At 34.1% G+C, this 25,340-nt stretch overlaps 1 protein-coding gene across 3 annotated transcripts in view; it reads right to left on the reverse strand.

The window, feature by feature from the left end:
• Positions 1–300: 300 nt before the first annotated feature.
• Positions 301–25,340, reverse strand: part of LOC134845316 (PDZ domain-containing RING finger protein 4-like) — a 46,757-nt gene continuing 21,717 nt past the window's right edge. The window contains exons 1-8 of one of the 3 annotated variants that reach the window (XM_063862292.1): positions 21,610–23,471; positions 10,816–10,961; positions 6,221–6,511; positions 5,660–5,807; positions 3,141–3,227; positions 2,516–2,578; positions 2,186–2,287; positions 305–1,727 (exon numbers count right to left, since the gene is read on the reverse strand). In XM_063862292.1, the coding sequence (XP_063718362.1) occupies positions 483–1,727; positions 2,186–2,287; positions 2,516–2,578; positions 3,141–3,227; positions 5,660–5,807; positions 6,221–6,511; positions 10,816–10,961; positions 21,610–21,630 (2,103 nt within the window). In that variant the 5' untranslated portion in view covers positions 21,631–23,471 and the 3' untranslated portion in view covers positions 305–482. Of the gene's footprint in view, positions 1,728–2,185; positions 2,288–2,515; positions 2,579–3,140; positions 3,228–5,659; positions 5,808–6,220; positions 6,512–10,815; positions 10,962–21,609; positions 23,472–25,340 lie in introns of those variants that run through there. The other 2 variants (XM_063862290.1, XM_063862291.1) reach the window with 2 other exon arrangements.

Consider the following 25,340-nt stretch of genomic DNA (forward strand, 5'->3'; position numbering starts at 1 on the left):
TGCAACGTCGTCAGTGGCTCAGAACTCTATTTTCTCAGACTCCAATTAATTTTAGTGTCTCAGTTTATTTTCGGAGTCACTTTTATTCTTATGCACATTTAATTTCTGGTTTTTAATTCCCAACTTCGACCTTTATAATAAACTCTTTTTTTTGAGTTTCTAATAAAATCTATTCCTACCAAAACAAACCTATTTTATAGAGGAGGTTTGAAAATACTCCAATTTACTTTCTGGTCGATTGAATCAATTTATTAAAAACATTCAAAAAAAAACTGGCTTGTTCGTAGAAGCATAAAAGAGCAAAACGTGGCCCGAGTACGGAGAAAAAAACATCGAAAACCTAAACTTGAAATTAAATTTTAAATGTACAATATTAAGCCCATTTTAAAAATGGTTAGTCAATCGAGTTTATCAACAAATTAAATTCAGAATTATCAGGAATTAAGTTCACAGTTCCTTCTTTTCAGTTCAAAAAAAATTGTTCACACAGTTGTGACGGATAGTAGCGGGTGTAAAGAGCCGTCTGACATTCTACCCCCGTGCGCCAGCAGTTCTTGGATGGTCCAAAAATTGTCCAGAATTTTCTCTTTCTTCTCTTTCAGTTCCTTCTTAGACATTGTCGAGAAGACCTTGTCGTTACCTGTGTTGCCATCGTTTCCGGAACCGCTACCATTGCTTCCCAGTTTCTTGGCGTTTTGGATGTCGCGGTATAATGCGCGACTTCGTTCCATCATATAACGACGTTGCTTATGCTCCTTAGCTACCAAAAACTGTCTTTTTCTTTCTTGCTTCGTCCAGAATTTCCCCATTTTCAATTCCGAAAGCGTCTCATCGTCAGTCGTAAGAATCAACGTTTCTTCTTTGATCTTTTGCGCTCGCTGCCGAATCTGCGACGCCGATCGTCTGTGTCGGCTGTGGGACGTCACAATTGAATCTCGGTTTTTAGGTGACCTTGAGTTTTCATCTTTTATGTCCGGCATCAACCCCATCGGAACACCGTAAACCGAGTCTTCATCCTTTAATTTAATTAACTTCAAGTAACTTCTGTACTGTTTACCGTGTTGTGCGATTGAACTTGCAATTGAGGGCGAATGGCTAAGTTTACTAAGCATTTTGGGACTATTGAGGTTCGAACTACAGTACCCAGAGCTGTCGAAGCGCTCGGTCGACACGAGCAAATTCTGTTTCGACTGCGATCTACGACAACTCTGCACCGGTACGTCTCCCAGTCCCATATTCCTCGTTTGTGGTTGCAATTTACCCGCACCCAATTTTTTGACCGGGCTTGAACCCTGCTGAGTTTCTTTACTGCCCACTTGGGTGCAAATATCTTCTTTTTGAGGTTTTGTAATTCTGGAAATTTCTGGATACTCATTTACTGCAGAGTTCAGCTTGTCAATATGAGATGAGTCTGTTTTATTTTGTGGTTTGGTTACTGCAGTTGAACTTTCGTTTTTGTTGGAGACTAGACCCTTCGTGGGACTAGGGTACCTTTCGGGTACTTCGGGAGGCGTGGGTGACGGGGCATTGGTTATGTTGTTGTTCTGGGGGTGCAGTATCTTGTGCAGGTGTTGTCCCGAGGGGGAGTTGGGCACTCTGGGGGAGGGGCAGGCGCTGCTGGCGTTGCGACTGTTGTTGTTGTCGGATGACTTGGCCTCCATGATAGGGAAGAGTGAACAGGAGACGGGACTCGAGGGGTCGTCCGTGAATAAAATCTCCTCATACATCTGAACAAACATCAATGATTTTTGTTTTTTAAATATTTGTTCCACGTTTCCGCAAAATGAAAAAGAGAAAAAAAGAAAAATTTTACAAAGAATCAAGGTTCTTCTACTCAAGTTGAAGTTTATTTAATTATTCATTACAGCAAAATTTTTCTCGTATCTCGTTTTGTTGTACTTTTGATGATGTCGCATGGTGTAATATAATAAAATAAATTCCTTTTCGTGTATTTATAAATCAGTAACAAGTATCAACCCAGTTAAGTAATCTCATGTGACCTCTAAAATATCATGTGACCTCTATAATATCATGTGACCTCTTTAATATCATGTGACCTCTATAATCTCATGTGACCTCTATAATATCATGTGACCTCTATAATCTCATGTGACCTCTATAATATCATGTGACCTCTATAGTATCATGTGACCTCTATGATATCATGAGACGTTTCCTTGCTGACCTGTTGTTTGGATCTGGCAACGGTGACTTTGATATCGGCTGTCTTCACTGAGTTGAAGAGGACCAATGCCTGCTCCTTAGTCTCAATCAAACTCTCGTTGATCTAGAAAAATTTTAAAAAAAACAATAATTTATATATCTGAATATCTAACAAAAGCTAGATGTTTATATTCATTCATATATTTCATATTTTTTAAAATTTAAGTTTTTCATGCATTAAAAAATGCAAAATTAATCTAAAATTGGTAGTTGTCGAAAAAATCCTGTAAAGGGGCGGATTTTTTTTTTCTAAAATACCATAGATGAGATAGTTATCACTTGTTTCATTTACCTGTAGAATCTGGTCTCCAATCTGGAGCGATCCAGTCCTGGCTGCCACTCCATTCGGTTCCAGCTGAAAACAGATCAAAAATCAGTTGAAACTAAATGTTAAGGTAAAATGCTGAACTACTCATTTCTATTTCTAAATATTCAAATTAATTTCCTCCGAAAAAGTCAGGAGTTACTGCTAAATAAGGTAACTATTCCTGTCTGGTGTATTCACACAAGACGTCGATGTCACTCTAAAAAATTGCAAAGGGCTTATTTTTTAAATTAGACAAGTCAGCGATAAATTGCTGGTCATCTGGGCCAAAAAAAATTTTTATCGAAAAGAGTTAAGCACCGTTTTATAATATAAAAAAAGTTTCTTGCTTTTTTTCACGATGCGTTGATCTAAACATTCCAGTGTTGCAATGTAGAAAAAGCAGACATTTGTCTTGAAACATAGCAAATTATATTAAAAATCTTGTTGCCAACCTTGTCATTTATAAACTTCTTGAATATTTCAGAAGAAAGTTGAATCTTCGTTCACACCTGAGTGCAAATTAATCATACCATCAAGCTTAACCCATTTTGATTTTCGTTCACACTCAGTCATTAATGTCAAACTGTCAATCAAAATGAAAAATACTCACTGCGGAAATGAACACGCCAAAAATGTCGTCGTTTCCATGGCACAAAGTCATTCCCAATTTGTTGCCTGTCTTGGGAATGATCACATCCTGAAAAAAAAACTGACAATAAAAAGGAAACCAGAGTCTTGATAATTAGGGAAAAAAGGACGGCTGAAGTAGTTAGGCATGAACAACACTGGTTTCAGCTTCTGACAGAATAATTTAGGAAACTTATACCCCCAGAAAAAAAAATTTCAGTCCAGTTTTTATCAGCCCAATTTTTATCAGCCCAATAGACACTATAATTTTTATTTTCTTTTATTACCGCAAAAGAAATAGGAATATATATTCTAGCAATAGCTCATTTAAGGGTCTAGATTTTTTTTGGTGAAAAATTTTCAAAAAGTGTCCTAAAAAGTCATTCAGAAGTGGGGCCAAAAAGTTCGGCAAACAGCTTCTTAAGAGTATTTTTTTAGCAGAGATCGAAAAATCCAGTTGACAAAGGAAAAGGAAAGATATTTTTCCGGCCTAGATCCGCTCCTTTTTTGCAGCCTTTTCTACAGGAGTTCTCGTTGCGCCGGTAACTTTTTTGTCTCGCCGGCAGGAAATGATTGTCAATATTTACGAATGCAACGCATTTAAACATTTTGTTCATCTTAGAAATGCTTGGAAGGATATGGAATTTAAGATTCCCTAAATCGAGTTTTCCCAAAAAATTCATTATCGTTTGATTATTCCTGAGAGTTGAACCTTTGATGTCTCGTAGAGTTAAATGAAAAAGAAAGCCCTGCTTAATAATCAAACAGAGTCCAAATTAATCAAACAGCTCAAAAAATAAGCAAAAGTATGTACGTGCTCACAACATTCACTTCATTTTTTGTACCAGTTTACTCAAAAGGGTTGAATATATAAGAATATATAGTCAGAATCTGTGAAAACAATTAGCTTGAATTTTCTCACAGACAGATGCAAATATATACTTCGTATACAAAAAAAAACAAAAATGGCCTAAGATATACCAAAAAATGAAGATGGTTTTAGGCAAACAAAGTTAACAGATTAAAATTTCAGACTTTACGGATAAAATTTAGAAAAAAAAGCAAATTTATTTGAAAAAAATAGACATTTTTTGGAACACAGTGCGCTCGCAAGCTCGCTTGGGCAAATTTTTTTTTCTACAAACACCACCATTTGCCTCGTAAGAAGCACTTTATGTTACTCTAGCATAGTAAGCAAAAAACTGATCACAAATCGTGAGGTTTTTTCTAAGTATTTGCATAATTCTTAAATAAGCTTGCTTGAATCGTCTCTCACATATCCGGTGTGAGCGTTAATCGAGGTACCCGAAGTTGCACGAAAGTAACCCCACCCTACTAACAAGTTATTTCTCACCACGAGAAAACTCGTAGCAAAAAATGTTGTCCGTCTTCGTTTGTTGTCAAGTTTAAGAAGGAATAAATTTACATAAAGCAAGAAAAAATTTAACATGACTGGAAAAGATGAAGCTTTGACTATGAAGCATTGTTTTTAATTCATCTCATCTACAGTGCTGATTTAAATTCCGCCCACCCTTCCAGAAATTCTTAGATCCACCCCTGATCTCACAAATAATTTCTTGACACTATTACAACATATATTTTCATTGACTTTGAAAAATGACGAAAAAGCAGTACTTGAATTTAAAAAAATTTAAGAAACACAAAAGAACAAACTGGAACCCTATTAGATATTAAAAAACATAACAGATGCATTAAAAAATATGCTGTTTTGTAAATTCATCAGCCGTTTTTTTTCCAATCAGCATTTGTCTCGGGATGGAATCATGAAATAATGCGAAGGTTTTCGCAAATTTAGAAATTTCAAAACGTGCTCCAGAAAGAAAAACATTATAATTTTTTCATCTACTACTTGCTGCCATTTGGGCTATTTGCACTGCAACTGAATGCTCCAGGAGCAGCAAAAATCTAACCTTAGATACTGATATCTAGTTTTTGCCGCTCAAGTAGCATTTAGTTGCAATGTAAAAAAACCTAAAATTCAAAAACACACGTTTCATTTCCATGCTCCACTTCTAGCTAATGGCTGGTCGGAAGAAGACTGCTGCTAAATTCGCAAAATTCTCTACTCTGTTTTTTTTTCGCAAAATATTTGTTACTGATCTAATAGGGCTGCATTTTGTTTGTTTTTCAAGATATCTGTTAGATATCGTATTGTAGTAACTAGTAAGTCTATCACAAAAATTTCTTTTTATCTGATATTTTAATAGATTTACAAAAAAATACAGGATGTGATCGTTTTAAATTTTTCCATAATACTTTGAAATCAAGTAAAGGTGTAATACAAACTTGGATCTGAAAAATTAGTGATTGAGTTCCCATCCGCCGTTTGAGAACTGAGTACCGTATTGGTTCATTTACACTTATAATATTTCGTATCTGCATTGCTCGAATCTGTTTTTCAGTTTCTGTTTTACTTAGAAAACCTGAGGATGGTGCGGTTTTGAAGTTTTTCATTAAAAAAAACACGGTGGTTTCGTGTACCTCGTATTCGACCAGATTGAAGGGAGCGGGCAGGGGCATGATGTGGTTGTAGAGGTCTTCGTAGATGGCTTCCTCGTCCGCCAACTCCAGCTCGTCCAATTCATCCAGGGTCCCATACACGTCCTCATGACTCATCAGGTCCTTATACCTGGAAATATCAAGTAGTGTTCTTTCCGTTAAATAATAGCGCTACGAAACTACTTTTCATTTGTTCGATTAGTTCAGGACGCTTAGAAAATTGATGCTTAAAAAGCAACTTTTTTGATTTTTGAACTTCTGCTGCTGTCAAAAAATGAATGCAGATTTTTGTAAATGTTCAAAATCAACATACATAATAAATCAAAACAGATGAAGATACTCGGTTTCGATGCATTTATTCGCGTAAACCTTGAGGAAATTTTCCGAATCAAAACGATTCAAACATCAAAGATATTTTCTATTATTGTCTCCTTTTTCCTACATTTAACGGCTTTAGCTAAAAAAAACATATGGTGCTTTTCATCAGTTTTTTGAGCAAAATACTGAAGTAAACACAAAAATATTTCCAGATCAAGAACCAACCCGACGTCTCCATAATTGGATTGCTTGTGACCCTGCAATACTGAAGCATCCCTTATCCATATTTCCGCTCCACTCCCCCCTCCCGAAACAACAACCCCGCCTTCCTCAAATTGTCCATCCTCGGTCTGAATCGACACCGACTTCTTATTCGCCACAAATCGTTTCTGACACTCGGTGCACACATTTTTCGGCGGAAAGTTTGCTTCAGTTGTCGGGTCGAGGGGTGAAAGAAGGTCGTTTTCCGAGTGTTGTTCGGAAGCACTGCTGTCATTATTGCATGCATTGAGGTGGCTGAAAATATACCTTCTGTAGATACAAACATGGCAGTTGGATAATCGACATCAAAAAGATCAGACAATCTCGCTATCTACCAACTTTAGGCCGCTAACTAATTTCGAGTTTTGTTTTTGATATCAATTTACGATGACCTGAATCAATTTTACTCTCCTAGATTTAACTCTGTTGAAAAAGTTTCCTTATCATAAAACTCCATAAATGGAGTGTGGAAAAAAGCTTGTCATACATTTTCCATACAATTTTCATAAATTGTTTTAATGACGATGATTAAAACATCATTTTCCTCAATTTGACAGCCCTGGTCATCAAAAATGTATTCTTATCATACATTTTTCACATAATACAATTGCTGATAAGCATTTTTCCTGTAAAAAACGAAACTTTGAAAAAAATATAAAAAAAAGACTTTTTAGTAATCAATTTAACATGTGTTTGTTTTTCGAGTGAGAGCTGAATTAACATTTCACGTCGAAAAAAAGCTTATCAATTATGAAAATTTCATCACAAGCATTCATCCCAAAAAAAAACGTAATCCAAAATTTAAAAAACTTTTAAATCTTGTTTCCAGTCGCAAATTTTTTTTCAAACTATTTTTCCCGATACAAAACTCTTGCAAATTTGTCAATCTTTGTCTTTAACGTAGTCCAAACTCCTTTTTTCGCCCAAAAAAATAAGAATGAACAAATGAACAATTTTTTCGAGAACTCCTTTGTGTAGATTTTACAATTTTGTTTTCAAATGATGAGATAAATTTAAATTTCTCAAAAAATGCCCATAATTTTCCGGAAAAATTTTTTCACAAAAATTGATTTCAGGATGAATATCAAAAGATTTGCTTTTCAATATAAATTTGAGTGAACTCAAAAATTTAACCTAAAAAAGTGAATATCCAAAACAGTTTTCTTAATAAATTATTCCAAACTAAATTATGGAATTTTTGTATGAGAAACATTGTGGTTACTGTGGGACAAAAAAAAACAAATAGCCAGCCTCAAAAATTTTTTACCATCGCAAAAACCCAACATCCAATGACATATAATGGAATAAATTTATCATGCCAAAATTTTACAATTCTTTTTTTTACTATACAAAAATAAAAAAATTGTCGATTTTCTTCTGGTGGACCCATTGATGATGCAATTAATCCTAGTGACTAAAAGTTTTCAAGTTTTCGACTTTCAAACAAATTCCGTCTTTTGGCTCTTTTTGAAAAATTTTCTCCTAAAAAATGTTTTTTTTTGCGCAACTTTTCTTAAGCTAAGTGTATTTTGGCGCCAAAGGCGTCATTAAAATATTTTTAGTTTGCTCGTTCAAAAAATTTTGTGACATGATACCACAGGAGAACGAGGATAGTCGATTGCTGTGCAAGTAGCACAGAATGATCTGAAAATATTAATATAATTTTTTTTTTTCAAATGAGTGTGTTTTCTGGTGAGTCTTGTGATAATAGAACTATACGAATGAATATTTTTTCATTTTTTGCGCTAAAAATTTTACAAATTTTTTAAAAATTTTTTATTTGCCAAAGATGGACTAATAAAGCTGATAAACATTTTTTTCTAAGGTTTTTATTTAAACCAAGTTAACTTTTTAGTTGGTTGATCGTTTTACTCTCAAGAAATTTGTCCAAAACGTGACTAAATTTTAAATCAGCCTTTTTCGACACTGGAAACCTTTTTGAAGAATTTTCTTATGGTGGACCACATTGATGATGCGATTAGCCCTAGTGAGCAAAATGTTCAAACTCTCAAATTTCAAAAACTGCCGTATTTCGGCTTTTTTTGAAAAATTTTCTCCTAAAAACTGTTTTCTTTATGCGCTCCCTCTTAGAATAAGAGCAATTTGGCGCCAAAGGCGTCATTAAAACATTTTTGGGTTAATCGTCTAAAAAAATTTGTGAAATGATACCATAGGAGAACAGGGATAGTCCACAAGTGACACAGAATGTTCTGACAATATTCTAAGAACTTTTTTTTTTTTTACAAATTAGTGTGTTTTCTGGTGCGTCTTGTGATGATAGAAGTATATGAACGGATATAAGTTTTTTTTTACCAAAGGTGCGCTAGATGAAGCTGATAGACTAGTTTTCTTTTTGATTAAATCAAGTTAATTTTTGGTTGCTCGATCAATTTACTCGCAAAAAAAATTTGTCTAACACGACTAAATTTTAAACCAGTTTTTCTCTTCACTGGTAACTTTTTTGATGAATGTTTTTAATTTCGTTCGAATCACGACAGAAAATGCTTCCTCATTATATATCACTGCAAGCCTTAATTTGACAAGCCTTATTAGGTAGATCGAATCACGACTGAAAAGGCTTCAAAATTATGCATCGCTGCAAGCCTTATTTTGACAATTTTTTTTTGCTCGAAATTAGACCAAAAATCAAAATTTTCAAACCGATTTTTTTGACAGAAATTTTAAAAAAAATTTTAGGTCGTTCGATTATAGACTAAAAGAGCTGTAATATTATTAATAATTTGATATATTCCGATGATTACTTGTGGTACTTAATTTTGCATAGAAAGTGGAAAACAAAAAAAAAACAAAAAACACTAAAACTCACCCGAATACAAAATTTCTCCCCATGTTCATTGGTCGAAACAAAAAGACAAAGTTGGTGGGGAGAACTCAAAATCAGAGAGAAAGCAGAAGAATCAAAAATTATTTTTGATATGTTCCATATAAGATTGGAGACTTTTCAATCACGACAGCTATTTAGTAGTTATAGTTCATCACGAAAGCTTAACAAAATAAAAACAAAATCAAAGCTAGCAGAGCTTTCAAAACCATAAAACTACGTCTGTTTTCCGAGAAAATCCCATCACTTTGCATAACACTGAATTTAACTGTTAATTAATTATTGCGCAGCTCCTCTTCATTTACCGCCTCATTTATAATGGTAGGCAAAATTTTGATTCTACCTTTTGATTCCACCTCCTGATTTAACTTTTCAATTAATCGTAACTGCACTGTAGTACAATTGTTGCAATAAAATGCCAAGTATCCCGGCCATGAAAAAATCTAGATCTACTTAACAATCTCCCCCTTTCACTAAAGGGGGGAGATAGTTAAGTAGATCCAAAAATCTCCCCAATTTTATGGCCATTTTGTCAAAAAATTTAAAACAAAAAATAGGGTAGTGTTATAGAATGAAGAAAAAAATTTAGAAAAAAAGAACAAAACCACTTTTCAGAAACTGCATTGTTCACAAAATCACTCAATGGGTTTTTAATTCTATAAATTAGTGTGAATTCATGTCTCCAAATAACTTCAACTAATTGTATTTGATCGGCAAGCCATCAATCATTCAGTTGCTTGACGGACCCAAAAACTTGCAAATCAATTAATTGACGCATTTAGTTACCCCTTAATTGACTTAATATGATTTTTCAGGAACACATCCGTGATGGTAGCTGGTTTGTAGTACAGCTGGTTTAATTACTACAGTGATGATTTAAATTATCCGGACAAAACGAACAAAACTTGAAACATCAAACGCATTTTTGTCAATTTGGGTAAAAATAAGACAAAAAAGGGAAAAACAAAAGTTGCTTAAAACTTCGCAAGAATTATCATGGTCAGGAGCGGACCCCCCCCCCCCCTCAGGGTTTCGACCCACAGCCGATTTTTTGGTCGAAGTTTCGCGATTTTTTGAACGAGATTTTTGAACGCGAAAACATGCAGTTTTTTGGTCCAAATTGTCCAAAAAGCGCTTAAAACGACTTTTTTAGCCTGTTTTTTTTTTCAAAATTTTGCCTACGGCGCACAAAATTTGGCCAAAATAGGGAAAAAAAAGTGCTTGGGGAGAGTTCGAAAAATCTCAATCAAACGTTTACCCTAAAAATGAATCGTTTTGGTTTTTTTACTTGAACAAGAATTACCTTAAAATAACTGAGTTAATTGATGAAAAATTTATATAAAAAGAATTCTCTCTCACACAGCCAAACAAAGTTCCAGAATGATAAAATTTTGGAGAATTTTGTCATTCTAGAACTTTGTTCAACGGTGTGAGAGACTTCTTTTGATATAAACTTTTCATTAATTACCTCGGTAGTTTTATCATAATTCTTGATTAACCAAAAAAAGCCAAAATGACCTATTTTTCATTGCGAATTTTCAAAAATAAATTGCACCCTTATAATACCTCTGCTGAAAGTAACTTCTGTTTTTTTAATTTTTTGTCTAATCTTGACCTAATTTGAGATAAACGCGCAGAAGTTTTCAGTGTTTTCGTTCTGTCCGGTCAATTTAAATCAGCACTGTACCATTCAAAACTATAATCCTTGTAATCGAACCTGTTCGTCTGTTGGCTGTTTGCTTGAGTGTCGCTGGGTGTGTTACTGCCCCTTCGTTTGACCTTGACCGAAATGGGTTCCTCTGCCTGCATGAAGATGTGACCTGCCCTCGCCTCGTCTAGCTTGCTCACATCTTGACCGTTGATCTTGAAGTAAAAAAGTCAGTGTTCAAAACATCAATTTAGAATAAAATCTTTTAGCTTGCACTCTCTCAAATGGTCATTTTACCTATTTTGTAAATTATAGCAAGAACTTTTTGCAAAAAATATATCAGAAATTTTAAAAAAAGATATCTGGAATTTTCTGCAGCAAGCTATTAGCGAAATATTTTGGGGGTGGGGAGTGCTAAGTAGAAGAAAATCTTGTTATAACAGTTAATACAAGCAGCAGCGGCCTTAGAGGGACTGCCCTTCTCAAAAATTCTACATCCTAACGCATATTCGACACCCAATTCGGCTCCTTTTTAAACAACTTTGCGGCATTCGTTCGAGGCTGAGCAAACCTTAAATTTTTAGCAAGTTTTTAAGAAATTTTTGGCAAATATTTGATGCGGTGCAAAAAGGTTGGCCTAAATTTGGCCTTCAAGAGTTCGGAAATGTGCAAAATCAACCTATCAAAAGGTCGAAAAAATTCGACCCTCTTGAGACAAACGTGAATCCGATCCTGAAATCAAGCTACGTTTAGGCCAATCTTTTGACTGCACGAGAACCTCGGTTTTCTTAATAATGTTATGACAAAACAGGACCAAACTGTTACCGATGCAAACTGAAATGTACAATTACCCAATCCTTATAATTTAAACCAAATAGTTTCAACAATCTGAAACTTTGAACGCCGTCGAACTAAATTTTGAGTGCCGTAGGACAAAATTTTTACCGATTTGGAAAAAATTATCGCCACTGTTGGTGACTGTGGCGAAGCCTCAAAATAACTACTCAAAAAAATGGTGGCTCATGGTTAATCTAAGTTTTTGAAAAACAAAATTATGGACCTATAGTTAATCTGGGAAAGGCTTTTTACTTTTTAGAAAATCAATAGGCTTAAGTCAAAATGAAAGAACCGATAAATTGATTTGTCGTCAAAACCGAGAGCTTAAAAAATTGTTATGCAGATAAAATACTGTCTAAAACTTTTTAAACCTATCTGACAAAAAACCGTATTGATTTTTTAATGTTTTCAGAACTTTCTTAGTTTTTATTTGGGTATGAAACTTGACTACAACATTTGTGTCATAGAAAAATGGTACTTGCCAATTTTTGTAATTCGCGCAAGGAAAAACAAAACATCTGCATATGTAATTGTTTTGACTAGACAACTCCCATTTCATAAACGCTATCGGTGGAATAAGTGGAATAAACGCTATCGCTCCACATTCAGGGATTCGACCCCTTACCGACCCAAAGGGTCCCCCTTTGTACTATTTTGAGATCCCGGGTTGACGTCCATAGAAGAAAAATGCTTATCATACAGTTTCATATATGAAATCTATGGAAAAAATGCTTGTCATACAATTATCATGTATGAAAATTATAAAATAGTCATTTCGTCATAGAAAAAACAAAATTTTCAAAAATCACAAAAAAACGTGTCCAGGTAACTTTAAATAGACTTAAATAAGTATATCTATGATAGAGGGCATATTGACAATCAAAAACATAAATTTAATTTCGGTCAGAAAAATGCTTATCATAAAAATTTCATATATGAAAATTGTATATTATGCATTTTTTCATAAACAAAAATAAAAATTTGAGGAAAAAATTTTGTAATCCCTTTTTTAGCTGCAAATTTGCATTTGTGCTAAAATATAAATTTTACGAAAAAAAAATTTGCATGCAAAATTTGACATTTTTGTAGTTATAATGTAGTCCAGGATAAGTTTCTCACCCAAAAAAACCCAAAAATTAAATGAAAATGTTTTTTTTTTGTAAACACGATTATAATCTTTTGTTTCATTTGCTAAGATAAAAATAAATTTGTAAAAAAAACAGGCCTTTTTTCTCAACCATCATAATTTTCAAGCTAAAAATTATCTAGCCATATTCAAAAAGTTACTTTTTTGGTATATATTTCCATGTGAAAATGTTAAAATTAACTTTTATGGCTAAAACCACCAAATGCAGTTTCTCTGCATGGTAACTGCCAGTTACACTCTGGGTTTTCTAATGACAAAAAATCCTTGGTTAGTGTTTCGGTTGAAACACAAAATTTCGAAACAAAAAGCTTTTGAATTTTCATTTATGGAAAAAATGCTTATCATTCAATTTCATAGTATGGACAAAATGCTTATCATACAGTTTCATATATGAAAAAAATGCTGATTTTGCTATTTTCATACATACACTTTTACTCTATGAAATTGTATGAAAGAGTATGATAAGCATTTTTTTCATATATGAAAATTGTATGACAAGCATTTTTGTCAACCCGGGATATACATTTTGGTGACGGACCCTAAAAAATTTCTAAAGGCGCCATTGGCGCCAAGATATAATAATATCAGGGGGGAGCGCGAGCCAAAAAACGCGATTTTTTTGGTCAAAATTTTCTAAAAAGGTCAACATTTTCTAAAAAGATGAAAAAAAAATGCATTTTTTCGCCTGTTTTTGGCCAAAATAGGGTCTTTTTAGTGCTTTGTGAGGGCTCGAAAAATCAATTTGATCGAATGAAAAAAGATCGAGAAAATTTTCGAAAATGTTTTGAAAATCCGCCCCACCCACTCGAGCAAATCCTAGATCCGCCCCTGTCTTAGCTGGTTCACATTTTGAACCAAGTGAACCATCTCCCTCCTAAATCTATTTAGGGAGGAGGTCGTTCACTTGGTTAAAATTATTATTTTTCAGCCAATCAGAAATGGGCATATTACATCCAAGCCTTGCGGCTTAATTTTGCAATTGTATTTTAGGGGGGAGATTGTTCACTTGGTCTGTTAAAGGGGAAATTGTTCACATGAGCCCACTTTTTTGCTGGTTTTTCGGCTTGCTTATACTTTAGCTCTTTTGGCCATATAAGGTTTATTTTACAGGCCCATGATTTTTTAACCTATTTTCCCATAATGTTCAAAATAGAAAAAGGAATGAACGCAAAATACGAGTTGTTCAAGTAGATTCAAGTAGTTTGCAATAAACCTTCTTTCAAAATGAAAAATCTCCTCAGAATTTAATGAACTTTTTTAACATCATTTAATAAAAGGCCCTATAGAAACTTTAGAAACCAGGATCATAGGAGCGGAACGCCTGAAACTCCAAGAAAAACAAACAAGTTCCAAACAACAATTTTAAAAAATTTCAAAAATTTTGACGACTTTTTTTTAGGTCGACCAAACCAAATTGATTTTCTGAGTTCTCCCAAACCACTATAAAGGCCCTTACTTGACCACCCTTTCTACGCCGCAGGCAAGTTTTTGAAAAAACAGGTAAAAAAAGCAGTTTTTGGGCACTTTTTGGAAAACTTTGACAAAGAAATCGCGTTTTTTTGGCGCGCGCTCCCCCTCAAAAAATAGTATGTATTTGCGCCAAAGGCGCCTTCAGAAATTTTTTAGGGTCCGTCACCAAATATGGATATCTCAAAATAGTACAAAGGGGGACCCTTTGGGTCGGCAGCGGGTCGAATCCCTGAGGGGGGAAGCATCCCCCCCTAAATCCGCTACTACGATTACCCCTTCGATATGAACAAACTCAACGATGAAGCAAATACGAAATTTTTTTTATGATAAGGAGTTTCTCCTTTTGTAAAAAATGAGGATAATTAAAAAAAAATCAGGCAGAGACATTTACGGCTTTTAGGTCCATCCACAAACTTCATTTGAAGTGTTATGAACGTGTTATTTTTTCCTGGTTTGCAAACTCTGGTTAGGAACAAACGTTGAACGCCGTATTTCTGGTTTCTATGCAACGCACGTACCAAGCTTGCAAATCCATCATCTGCAAATGTGTCACAATAAATGGCAAATCTAGGTTCTAAAAAGATTATTTTTAATTTTTTTGTTGGAAATTTTTCTTTGGTGCGAGATTGTTCCACCTTACTTTAAGACCAAGAATTATTTATCAACGCTTGAATTGGCGCGGTGGTAATGCAACAAAATTTTAGCTCAGCTCTGAAGTTTTTTTAAAAAAATCTATTCAGACCTTTTACATTAAACCCGAAGACATTTTTTGGGAACTTTTGAGATACAGCTTCATTGCATCCTATTTGTGAGACACGCGTTTATGATACTTGATGTTGTGTGAGCAACTACACTCAAATTTACGGTGATAAAATAGCTCAGATAAGTCATTTGATTGAAACATGACTAAATGCATATTATGCAGGGTTCGAACTAGGTTCAGTCTTTCATCTTTTGCAGGCACAATCTCTAATCTAACAAAGTTTTTGTTAGATTACAATTGATCTTAATTCGCAGCTGAAAACATGTTTAAACTCATGTTTTTGTCTTTACTTTGCTTTGTTTTAAAGAGATTCAACTTGTATTGAAAGCGATTTTCATCAATACTTTTGATACTAAATTAACATTCTGACTTCTTCAACTCTCAATCAAAACAAATACTTCGATAACAAAAATTATAAACCATGCTTTTCATTTAATTTAGAGTTGTTGTTTGACCTGAAAAAACCTGAAAGCATAAAAATAGCTCAGTGCAAATATTTGTTCCGACTTTTGATGGAAACGGAAAATTTATGCTCGATGTGGTTTTTTTTGTTCACTCAATTTTCACCGATCGAAATGATGATTTCAACAAAATTTATTAAACCCTATTAAAGATGTTGACTTCTTGAGTTCAATTACAAAAAAATATTTCACCTCCGATTGTTTTTTATTAACTTTGGGGTTTGATAATTGCCAAATTCGCCATGTTCTGGGCTAAATTATACGCGCTTTAAAGAGTTTTTTCATAATGCTGAGAGCGTAACTCGAATTATTTATGCGTGGCGAATTATCCCGCACAACAAAACTGTTCCAAATTATATTGAGCCTAGCTAATTGGTCGTATTAATTTCGTACGACTCAAAATTTTACACTTTGATAAATTTTACACTTTGTCCAAAATGTATAGGTTTTCAAAATTTTCTTTTCCCAAAACTTATTCGACATGAAGTAAGGGACAGTCGGAACATTCGGGGCTTTGCATTTGCCTGATATATGAGCAGTCTTGTTTGATCAAAAATTAACTGCTGCATTACGAGGCCAGTTTGTTGTAGGCCTCTGGAATCCAGAGAAAAGTCTTTAAGCATGTCCCAAAATGAAAGGAATTCCAATTTTAGTGTTTCCATTGATTCCGTGCTCAAATTTTGTCAGCAAGTTTGTTTTGTTGCGGATTCGGCAACAAAAAAGTATAGCTAGTTGTTCTGGATTCCGAAACTGTAAAAGGATTCCGCAAAATGTAAATGGATTCCGCAAATCTGCCAATCTGTTGAGCGATTTTTAATGGTACAGTGTTTTAGTTACTTGTTCGTGGAATTCAAAACAGTACAGGTCAAAAAATTTGGCCTGTTGCGAAATCCGCTAAAATTCCCAAAACACACAGTTTGGCCTTTTATGTGTCAAAAGACTTTTAAATTTTTTGTTGATTTTTGTTTGTTTACCTTCATTTTTTACTATCGCAGGAACCATTAAGTTGCAAATTTTCACAGGGATTCTTGTAAATTAATATTTGCGGTAAACAACTCAAATTCTTGTAGATTAGAGTAATAATGACTGAGATTTTTTCCTATGTAGAATCTTTTGCAAAACAAAAAAAAACAAAAAAACTTTCTTTCCACGACTCCAAAAAATCTTATAAAACAATTTTGTTGAAAAATTATGGCTTTATTGTCCTGAAATTCATCTAAATCGGTTTTGATTCGTTTTTTAGACGAGGAAAAAAATTTACGTAAAAACGTATAAAAATTGAATTGTTTTTTTTTTAATCGGTTTTTATTCTGTGTATTATCGCTTAATAATTGATTTAAAACAATCGTAATCCATTTTTTGTCAGCGCGGGAGCAAAACTATTAAATTACTTCTAATTTTTGAATTGGTTTTGTGGTTAGTAAAAGTATATTCATTTCTGCTCTTTTCAAACACCGAAGTTTAAAAAACGTTTTCTCTTGACTGTTAGATTTTTTCGAGTTGTTGAAACACAACTCAAACACAAGAAAGAATCGATATGATTTAATATTCATTTTGTACGACGGTTTTTTGTGGTATCTGATATGCGTGGAAAATCACCCTCATACTTAAAGCCAGCAGCGAGCCGGGTGACTCTTCTACTCAATTTTGGCTGCCTAAGTTTTCCAAGGCGGCCTTTTTTTGATAATAGGTGTCATGGCCAATATACGTTAAAATTGAGTAGGGGAATGCGCGCCAAAAAACTTTTGCCCGCTTTTTGAAAAATTTTGCCTGCTCTGCAGGAGTTTTTCGCAAAATAGGTGTGCGCACTAATCTCCAAAAAATCGAAAAAATCGAAAAAAAATATCCGATTTCAAACTTGCGCTGCAACTATATGTTTTTTAGAGATTTAGCGGAGATCAGAAAATAAATTTGAACGAAACAAAAAAGTCGACATTTTTTTTAAATCAAACAGCCCTCCCACTCACTAAAAATTTTCTTGTACACGCGACTGCTTAGTACGATAAATAACCACAGGCATAGTTTATTTGAGAATAGCGTTATTAAAAATATTTAAGCAGGATCCGAGTCTTGCACCAATCGCAGGCGCTAACCCGTAGACGAAGCAGTCAAGTGAAGTGAGGGTTCTTTAAGCAAAGCTAAATTGAATTTTTTTTTGGCATGGATTTCGAATTGACAGAAATCAACCTAATGCAAAAAACCAATTCTAGTAATCGGAAGGTGGGCCTTTTTTGTATGCGTCGGTGAACTGAGCGGAAAACCGGCTGAGTTTCTGATAAACAACTCGTATTTATGGGTTAACAAGCATGCAAAACGTTTCAGCCGATTGCGTTAAGCTTTCAGCCTGGTTCAAGATTTTTTCGTCGGGCATTGTTAACGCACGCGACCCATAACTTTCAGAACCCAGTAGGGGAGTGTTTTTTAAGCAGTCAAATCATTCAGTTCAAATGTTACACCTACGCACTTATGCTAATATCGGACCATACTTAGTTGCTTGCTAATACGTTTACTAAGAACAGTCAAGTTATCGCTTATAAGTAATTTTTTTTACCGTAAAAGCTCACTATGAAGCACATGGGAAGTTGTAGATGGCTGAATAACCCTATTAGTGTGCTAAAATGTCACTTGCCAAGTGGTATTTGATGGACACTTTTGACTCAATGGACTGATTAAAGTTCTTCAAGGACAGAAGGAAAAGAGATAAAATTGAATAAAATTGAAGGGGAGAGGAGAGTTAAAACTGAGATAAAGCCACTTGAGATTAAATTGGAAAATTGGTTTAATTTATGTCACATTTGGTGTTGGCTGGGACAAGGGGCTGTCAACCCTAGCCACTTTATTATTGGTAAAAAGAGATTCGGTTTCCGTTCAGGAATTCATTAAGGCTAGGGTACATACAAATTTACAGTCATTTTAACACAAATTATATCGGCGCTAAGTATTTTGACCGAGAAATTTCAGGTATTTTGAATGATATTGAGAAAAAAATTCTGAAGTTTTTTTTTTTCATTTTTTGGCGATAGACTTGGGCAGGAAAATTGGTGACTCATTTGAGGCACTGGGAAAAAAATCAACAATAGTCTGGACTTATTTACTCTAATGGGCTATGGTGGTTCAATTTGGGCTTAGGTATTTCAGAGAAGAATCCCAGTTTTCAATAGATCGAATTACTGCTGACCGAATGAAAAGCTGATCTAATTCAAATCTATCATTCCATTTTCAAAAAAAAGGGACTTTACGAAAATTATTCAATAGCTTAAATACGGTTCGAATTATACTTTGAGAGTTCTAAAAATGCATAATGCAAACTTTTCTTAGTTTCGTCTGTTGGTTGTTCTGTCGGTTTATCGAACGAAACATGGAAAGTATGCAACATCGTGTAGGATGCGGTGCCTCAAAGGTTGGCTCTTTAGGATAATGTTATCAACTTCCTAATCAGCGGGGAGGGGGACTTGAAAAGGGAACCAGGACAGGAAAGAGAGTATGAATGGAGACACTGGGGAAGTATAGTAATTGGGCCGATGGAAATTGCAATTAGCCATTTATGGTCCCGTCGGGAGTGTGAAGAAAAAAAATGGGAGGTGCTTTGTTGGCATACATATGATTAGCTCCGCATTAAAATGATAAACTCTTTTCTTTTGAAAAAACTGTTCGGAAAATTTATTACAAAAAAAAAGTTTTTATATTATATATGAACATATATATAAATTAAAACCAGTTATTAGCAAAAATCCACTCAATGATTTGCTCCCCTGCCGAAATTTTTGTATTTTAGTAAGACATCCATTTTTGGCTGGCCGACCCTAAAAACTTTCCAAAGGCTGGCCGACCCTGAAAACTTTCTTTTATGTACTAAGTTTGAGGGGGTGCGCGCGCCGAAAAAACTCAAATTTTTGGTCAAAATAGGGTCTTCTAAAAAAAGGTCGACAAAACTTTCCAATTGTTTTTGAAAACGTTCCTTTATCGAGTTTTCAAAAAAGTTCTCTGATAGGGCACGAGAAAGAGGTCGGAAGAGAGACTTAGAAAAAAATTGACAGCTTATTAAAATATTTTCTACAAAAAACCGCGTCAATTTATTTGGTTTTAGTTGTGTCGTTTTAATATCATAAGTACTTTGTAAAGCAAAATATACTTTATGAGATCGTTTTTGCTAGCCAATCAGATAATTTATCAAAATGTTCTTAGCTGAATAAATCACGATTGGGGCACGATTAAATGAGTTAACTTCTATGTTGTGTTTTTAGGTACCTGCATGTTCATGGAAAAACACACCCGAATTTAAAACAACAAGACTGCTTATCACGATGAATTCTTGAGTTTTGCACTTAAACATTTGTTTTTCACAACTACCTTTTGTAGGAAAGACTGATAATGGATGTTTTTTTTTTTTAAAAGGAAAAACTGTTAAATCATTTTTTAAGAAAAAAACTTTCACCCTACATGCTATTTCAGGTAAGCATTGATTAATTGAGCATTTTCTTACGCCCTTCATCAATCATTTAGCTAGTTTACTTCAATTTAAAAGATTTTTGCGCCAGATTAGATTACTGCTTCATTAGAGCAACTAAAACTATGATAAACCACTTTCGACATGCTGGTTTTTTTCAAACCTGCATAACCCTACAAAAACTATGCAGATAAAAAATTTTCAATTTTCAGAACATCTACATCTCTTTGATGATCTTAAAAAACTTCGCCAAAAATAATAACCGATAAAAGATTTCATCAGATATTTATGAACACCGTCAAAAATTTATGTTTTAAAAATCGAAGTGCTATGAAGAGACAATTACACCGAGCTTAATAATTCAATAGTTTTTTAAATAAAATAAGAATGGAACTAATTTTAAAATCAAGACTAATCGCATATCAGGTCAGACTGTGGCTGTGCCGACTACTTCAATGCTAATTTAAAAATTGTTGGCTGAAAATTGGTTAAATATTTAGAATAAAAACAAAAACTGATGTTTTTTCCTTCCAAATTTATTTTAAAATTTTATAAACCCTACACACTGTCCATTAATCACCCTACACGCTACATAAAGTACATAGGGACGTTTTTAGCGTCTCGAATTTTTTTTATTAAACCAAATGACTTGCTCCAAATCCATATAAAAATATTTAACTTGCTGCTTATGCATGTTCCTTGAACTCAATTAATCTGGCGTTAGTTGTTCCAAAAAGGCTTAGTAAAAGAATTTCAAACACCCAAAATTAAGCACAAAATGATCAGAGGTTATACTTTTTTACAGATGAGCTCCGGAAAACATATTGTTCAGATGGTTGAAAATTTTCCTTCAAAATCCTTTAGCGAGCCAAAACTTAACTGAATAAACAACAATTATAAGCAAAAAATTTTTGCACTTTCTCCGGAAGAGGGAACAACAAGACTGCTGAAATATCAGAGCAAAGCTCTGAATGATCCAACTGCGCGGTAAACGGTCTCAAATAAATAAATTAAAATTTTGGTATGGAAATTTTAATAAATTATATTTTTGAACTGTTTACTTTTTTTCCCACAGCAGCTAAAAAAACGGTTCATGTAAACTTTGAGTCGTACACGGAATCAGAATGAGCTATCATTTTGCCTCAAAATATTTTAGAACAATTTTTAGCAAGGTGTGAAATTGCGGTAAAAATTCAGCATCCAAGATAACATTTTAAATTGCGAATAAATTAGGCCAGAGCATTACCAAATTTCCAATTATCAGACCCCCTAGAACTTTAAACAGGGGCATTTGGTGATGGGGCAGACGTCCTTTCCTCCTCAGGCATTTGAAACCCTCGTCACCCACAGGGTCTCCCTGTGTTACAACATCAATTTTCGACCGAGCGATCCCAAAGTTTTTGTCAGGACGCCATTGGTGCCAATATGCACAACTCTTGAAGAGGTAGCACGGGTCGAATAATTTTTAGGCCAAAATTTCAAAAAAGTGCCCAAAAATAGCATTTCAACCTGTTTTTTTTCCTCAAAAATTCGCCTACGGCAAATAAATTTTGTTTAAACAGAGTCATTGTGGTTTTTTCGAGGGCTCGGAAAATCAATTTGGCCGAACTAAAAAAAATCATGAAGATTCGCCAAATTTTGAAGATTCGCCAAAATTTGTCTGTATGAAAAAACCACCCCAAGCTTATACATGCCTTCTTTTCTTCGGTCGGATCAATAAAAACAAATAACTTCTTACTTCAAGAATGATGAAATCCATGAAAATTGTTGCACGGTTTGACTGTGAAGCTAGTGGTCTGAATAATTGATAAACCACAGTCCTCAGCTCGCATCAATATCAACAAAAAAGAGGCTGATTTGAACAACTGAATTTGATGATCAAAAATAAAAGTGGCTTTGAAGTTCAGCTAGGCGTAAAATATGGTTACTTTTATTTCCCAACTAGTCCTGTGGTATAGGCTTGGAATACCAAGCGAGCAATTTTCGAAATTCGGGGCAAGTCGCTTGAAAATAATTAAATGAAATAAATTTCCACACTTCAGCAATTGGGAAAGTTTATGTGGCGAAAAAATGGCAGAGTTGAAAGTTGAATTATATGCAAAATATGTTCTCTTTCTTGTTCTTCATTCTACTTTTTTCCAGCCCGCCAGGGTAATTTTGAGGGCAGACTTTGATTTGAATTTGATTATTTGGGCTAAATGGTCAACTAAACCAGACGTGTTTCTATTCGTTTCTTGCCCTGATGACTTTTTGATGCCTGGGGTCTAAATTTCAAATTTCTATCAGAAAATACAAGCAGAGAAATCAATTTATGATGCCAGCTCAAATTCAAGTCGATCTGAGAAGACTACACGACTACCTGGGGGATGAAAATATGGGAGGAAATTGGAAAAACTCGCAGAGGAAGTGAAATTTGAGAATTTCGGCTGGAAATGTCAAAAAAATCAGAGAAGATGGCTAAAAGGAGATTTGAAAGCGCATTAACAGGCGGGTTTACGCGGAATTAGATAGAAAATGAGCATCAACTAAGCTGGGCAAAACCTCAGCGGGCAAAAATGAAAATTGAATTGGAAAGTGAATGAAGAATTGATCGAATTAGACGTTTTTGCTACCCTCGGTGTCATGAAGTCCCATTAAATTGGAACACAAATGGCAGATAAATAAACAAACAGTCAACATAAACCTTTCAAAACGTCTCGGAGCATGCCGAAAAAACGCCAATTAAAATTTAATTCCAAGATCTGGAAATGCAAAATAAATAATTGGATCTTCAAAAATGTCTGCTGATTTTTTTAGTTGACTCGCTTTGTTAATGGATACGTAAGATAACTGTCTACAAAATGCATTTAAAACGGCTGCAGACGTCTTTAAACACGCACTTCAGCGTCCGAGTTAAATAATGAATATTGACAAGGTAGGGATTGGTGTGGTGGTCCGTAAGAATAAGGGGAAATGTATTCACATGTACTCATATACCAGCAGATTCAGTCTGGTAAAAAAGCGATGGACAGTAGTAAATTGAGTATGACGAAAAGATCCAATCATAAAATTAACCAATCAGAATAGGTTTTTAATAGAAAAACTGAAAAGTGAAAAATATTATGCTACATTGCTGCATGAATGAGAATTTGATTGATCAAAATTGGAGTCAAGTATTTTGTATAAATACTGAGAGAAAAATCCAAAAGGGAAAATATATTTAGCAGATTTTGGCATATATATTTTGGAAACAAAATAGGTTCATTGAAGTGGCAAAAGCTCTGATTTCTAATTGCTGACACTTTGCAATCCAAAACGATAGATGGACATGATCAAAAAAAAGAATCGGCTGAAAATGTTGAGTGAAAATTAAAAGTTGAGTGTTATTTCGACCACTGTAAAATGAACATGCCAATCAAGTGTGTTTTTAATTTCAGTTGTTAAAATTTGAAGATTGAACCACCACAAGGAACAGATCAGTTTGAAATAAATTAAACCTGAAAACAAATGTTAATCGTTCAGAAATACCAGATTTGGTTCAGCAATTTAGACCAATTCCGCTAAGAAAGGCTTGAGTATTGATCGATTGAGAAGTTGTAGAAAGATAGATACCCCGATGTTTCAGGTTTCAGCTTTACAAATTGGATCCAAAGACTGTTTTAGCTTTTAACTAGTTAATAATTCCCTCGATTTGAACCAACAGACAACTTAGAACATTTGTGTAAATTGAAATTGAAACTGACTCGAAACTTTTCAAAACATGGGTTGTGAAAACTAATGATTTCAACCCAGGTGACGGTCTTAGATCTAATTTAACAGGCTGAACGATCCTCCTGGCGACATAAATCCGATGTATTGACCAGAGCACGAAACTGTTTCAATTAAAAAGACATTCATAGTAGAAAATTAGTAGTACAAACTCATAGCTTTTGACCCCTATACTTTAGAGGCATATACTGGATCTTTTGTGCAGTTTTGTAGATAAATAAATGTCAAACTTTTGTGCTCAAGCGGCGCAACACGACTGAAAAATTTTAACAAAAGCTTCTGAAACACAGAAATTTTCCAGGAAAAATACAATTTTTTAGTATTTTTCATCGCTAAACCCCCCTTTTGAAAAATAATAATGCCCTGATTTTAAAATCCAAAAAATAAACACTTTTTTAGCGTTTTTTTTTGTCGATGCGACCAAAATTACAAATTTAAAAATTAACATTCATGTTTGAAATTCAGTTTTAGATAGTCCTTTGCAGTAATTCTTTTCAAACAATCAGACAGAAGTGTTTTGATCCAAATAAAAGATTATCAAAGATTGAAATTGGAAAACAAAAGAACCAAGGCATGGAGTTTTGAATATTGCCATTCAGTCAATTTCAAAAAAGTGCTCAAAATTAGCATTTCAACCTGTTTTTTTCTCGAAAATTCGCCTACGGCAAATAAATTTTGTCTAAACAGTCATTTTGGTATTTTTTGAGGGCTCGGAAAATAAGTTTGGCCAAACTAAAAAGATCATGAATATAATGAAGATTCGCCAAAATTGGTCTGTACCACAAAACCAACCCAAGCTTATACAATCCTTCTTTTCTTCGAAAGTTGGATCAAGAAAAACATATAACTTCTTACTTCAAGTTGATGAACCCCTTTTGAAAATTTATAAAGCCCTTTTTTTTAAATCCAAATAACCCCTGGTTTCTTTTCTGTCGATGCGACCCAAATTACAATTTGAAAAATTTGCATTTAAGTTTGAAATCAGTTTTAGATAGTCCTTTGCAGTAATTCATTTCAATCAATCAGACAGAAATATTTTGATCCAAATTAAAGAATATCAAAGATTGAAATTGGAAAACAAAAGAACCAAGTCATGGAGTTTTGAATATTGCCATTCAGTCAATTTTAAAATAACCTGTAATCGTAATTATTGTGATTTCCAGAATTGAGTTTTTTTGGTGATTATTGATTTTTTTTGCGGTTAGAAATTGCACGTGGAATCACTATTGTAGCCGAAATCGGTCAGGCTGTGGTAGACACAAGGCTAGATGTTATCTGAGAGCTCATCCTCACAGACATGACAAGGGATCAAATACACGATCTCACAGTGAACAATCTCACAGTTATCTACGTTAGCGAACACAACATTTTTTTTAAATCAACTAACGCGCAGCCTAAGTGGCGGATTAATTTGGTTCGGAAACGAATTCGTATTGAGCTGATGCAATCAAATTAAATCCAAATTTCGTTGATAAGCGGAAAATTGTCTTTTTTATAATTTCCGTCAACAATGCGTGTGAGAAAAACGTCTAAAAATATTTTAAATTAAGCAAGAATTTTTTTCTTCAGCAAAGCTACTTCACACACAAGAAAACTTGGTCAGAATATTCAGTTTTTGCCTTCATATTATCAATTTTTTTCAATTTTTTTTCTTTTCAGTTCTTTTTGAGTCAAACCGTGCAATAACTGACCTAAAAATTGAAAATTTTACCGGGCGCTAGA

The sequence above is a fragment of the Symsagittifera roscoffensis genome, chromosome 4 (genome assembly GCF_963678635.1).
Source record: "Symsagittifera roscoffensis chromosome 4, txSymRosc1.1, whole genome shotgun sequence".
In the NCBI taxonomy this organism is placed as follows: Eukaryota; Metazoa; Xenacoelomorpha; order Acoela; family Convolutidae; genus Symsagittifera; species Symsagittifera roscoffensis.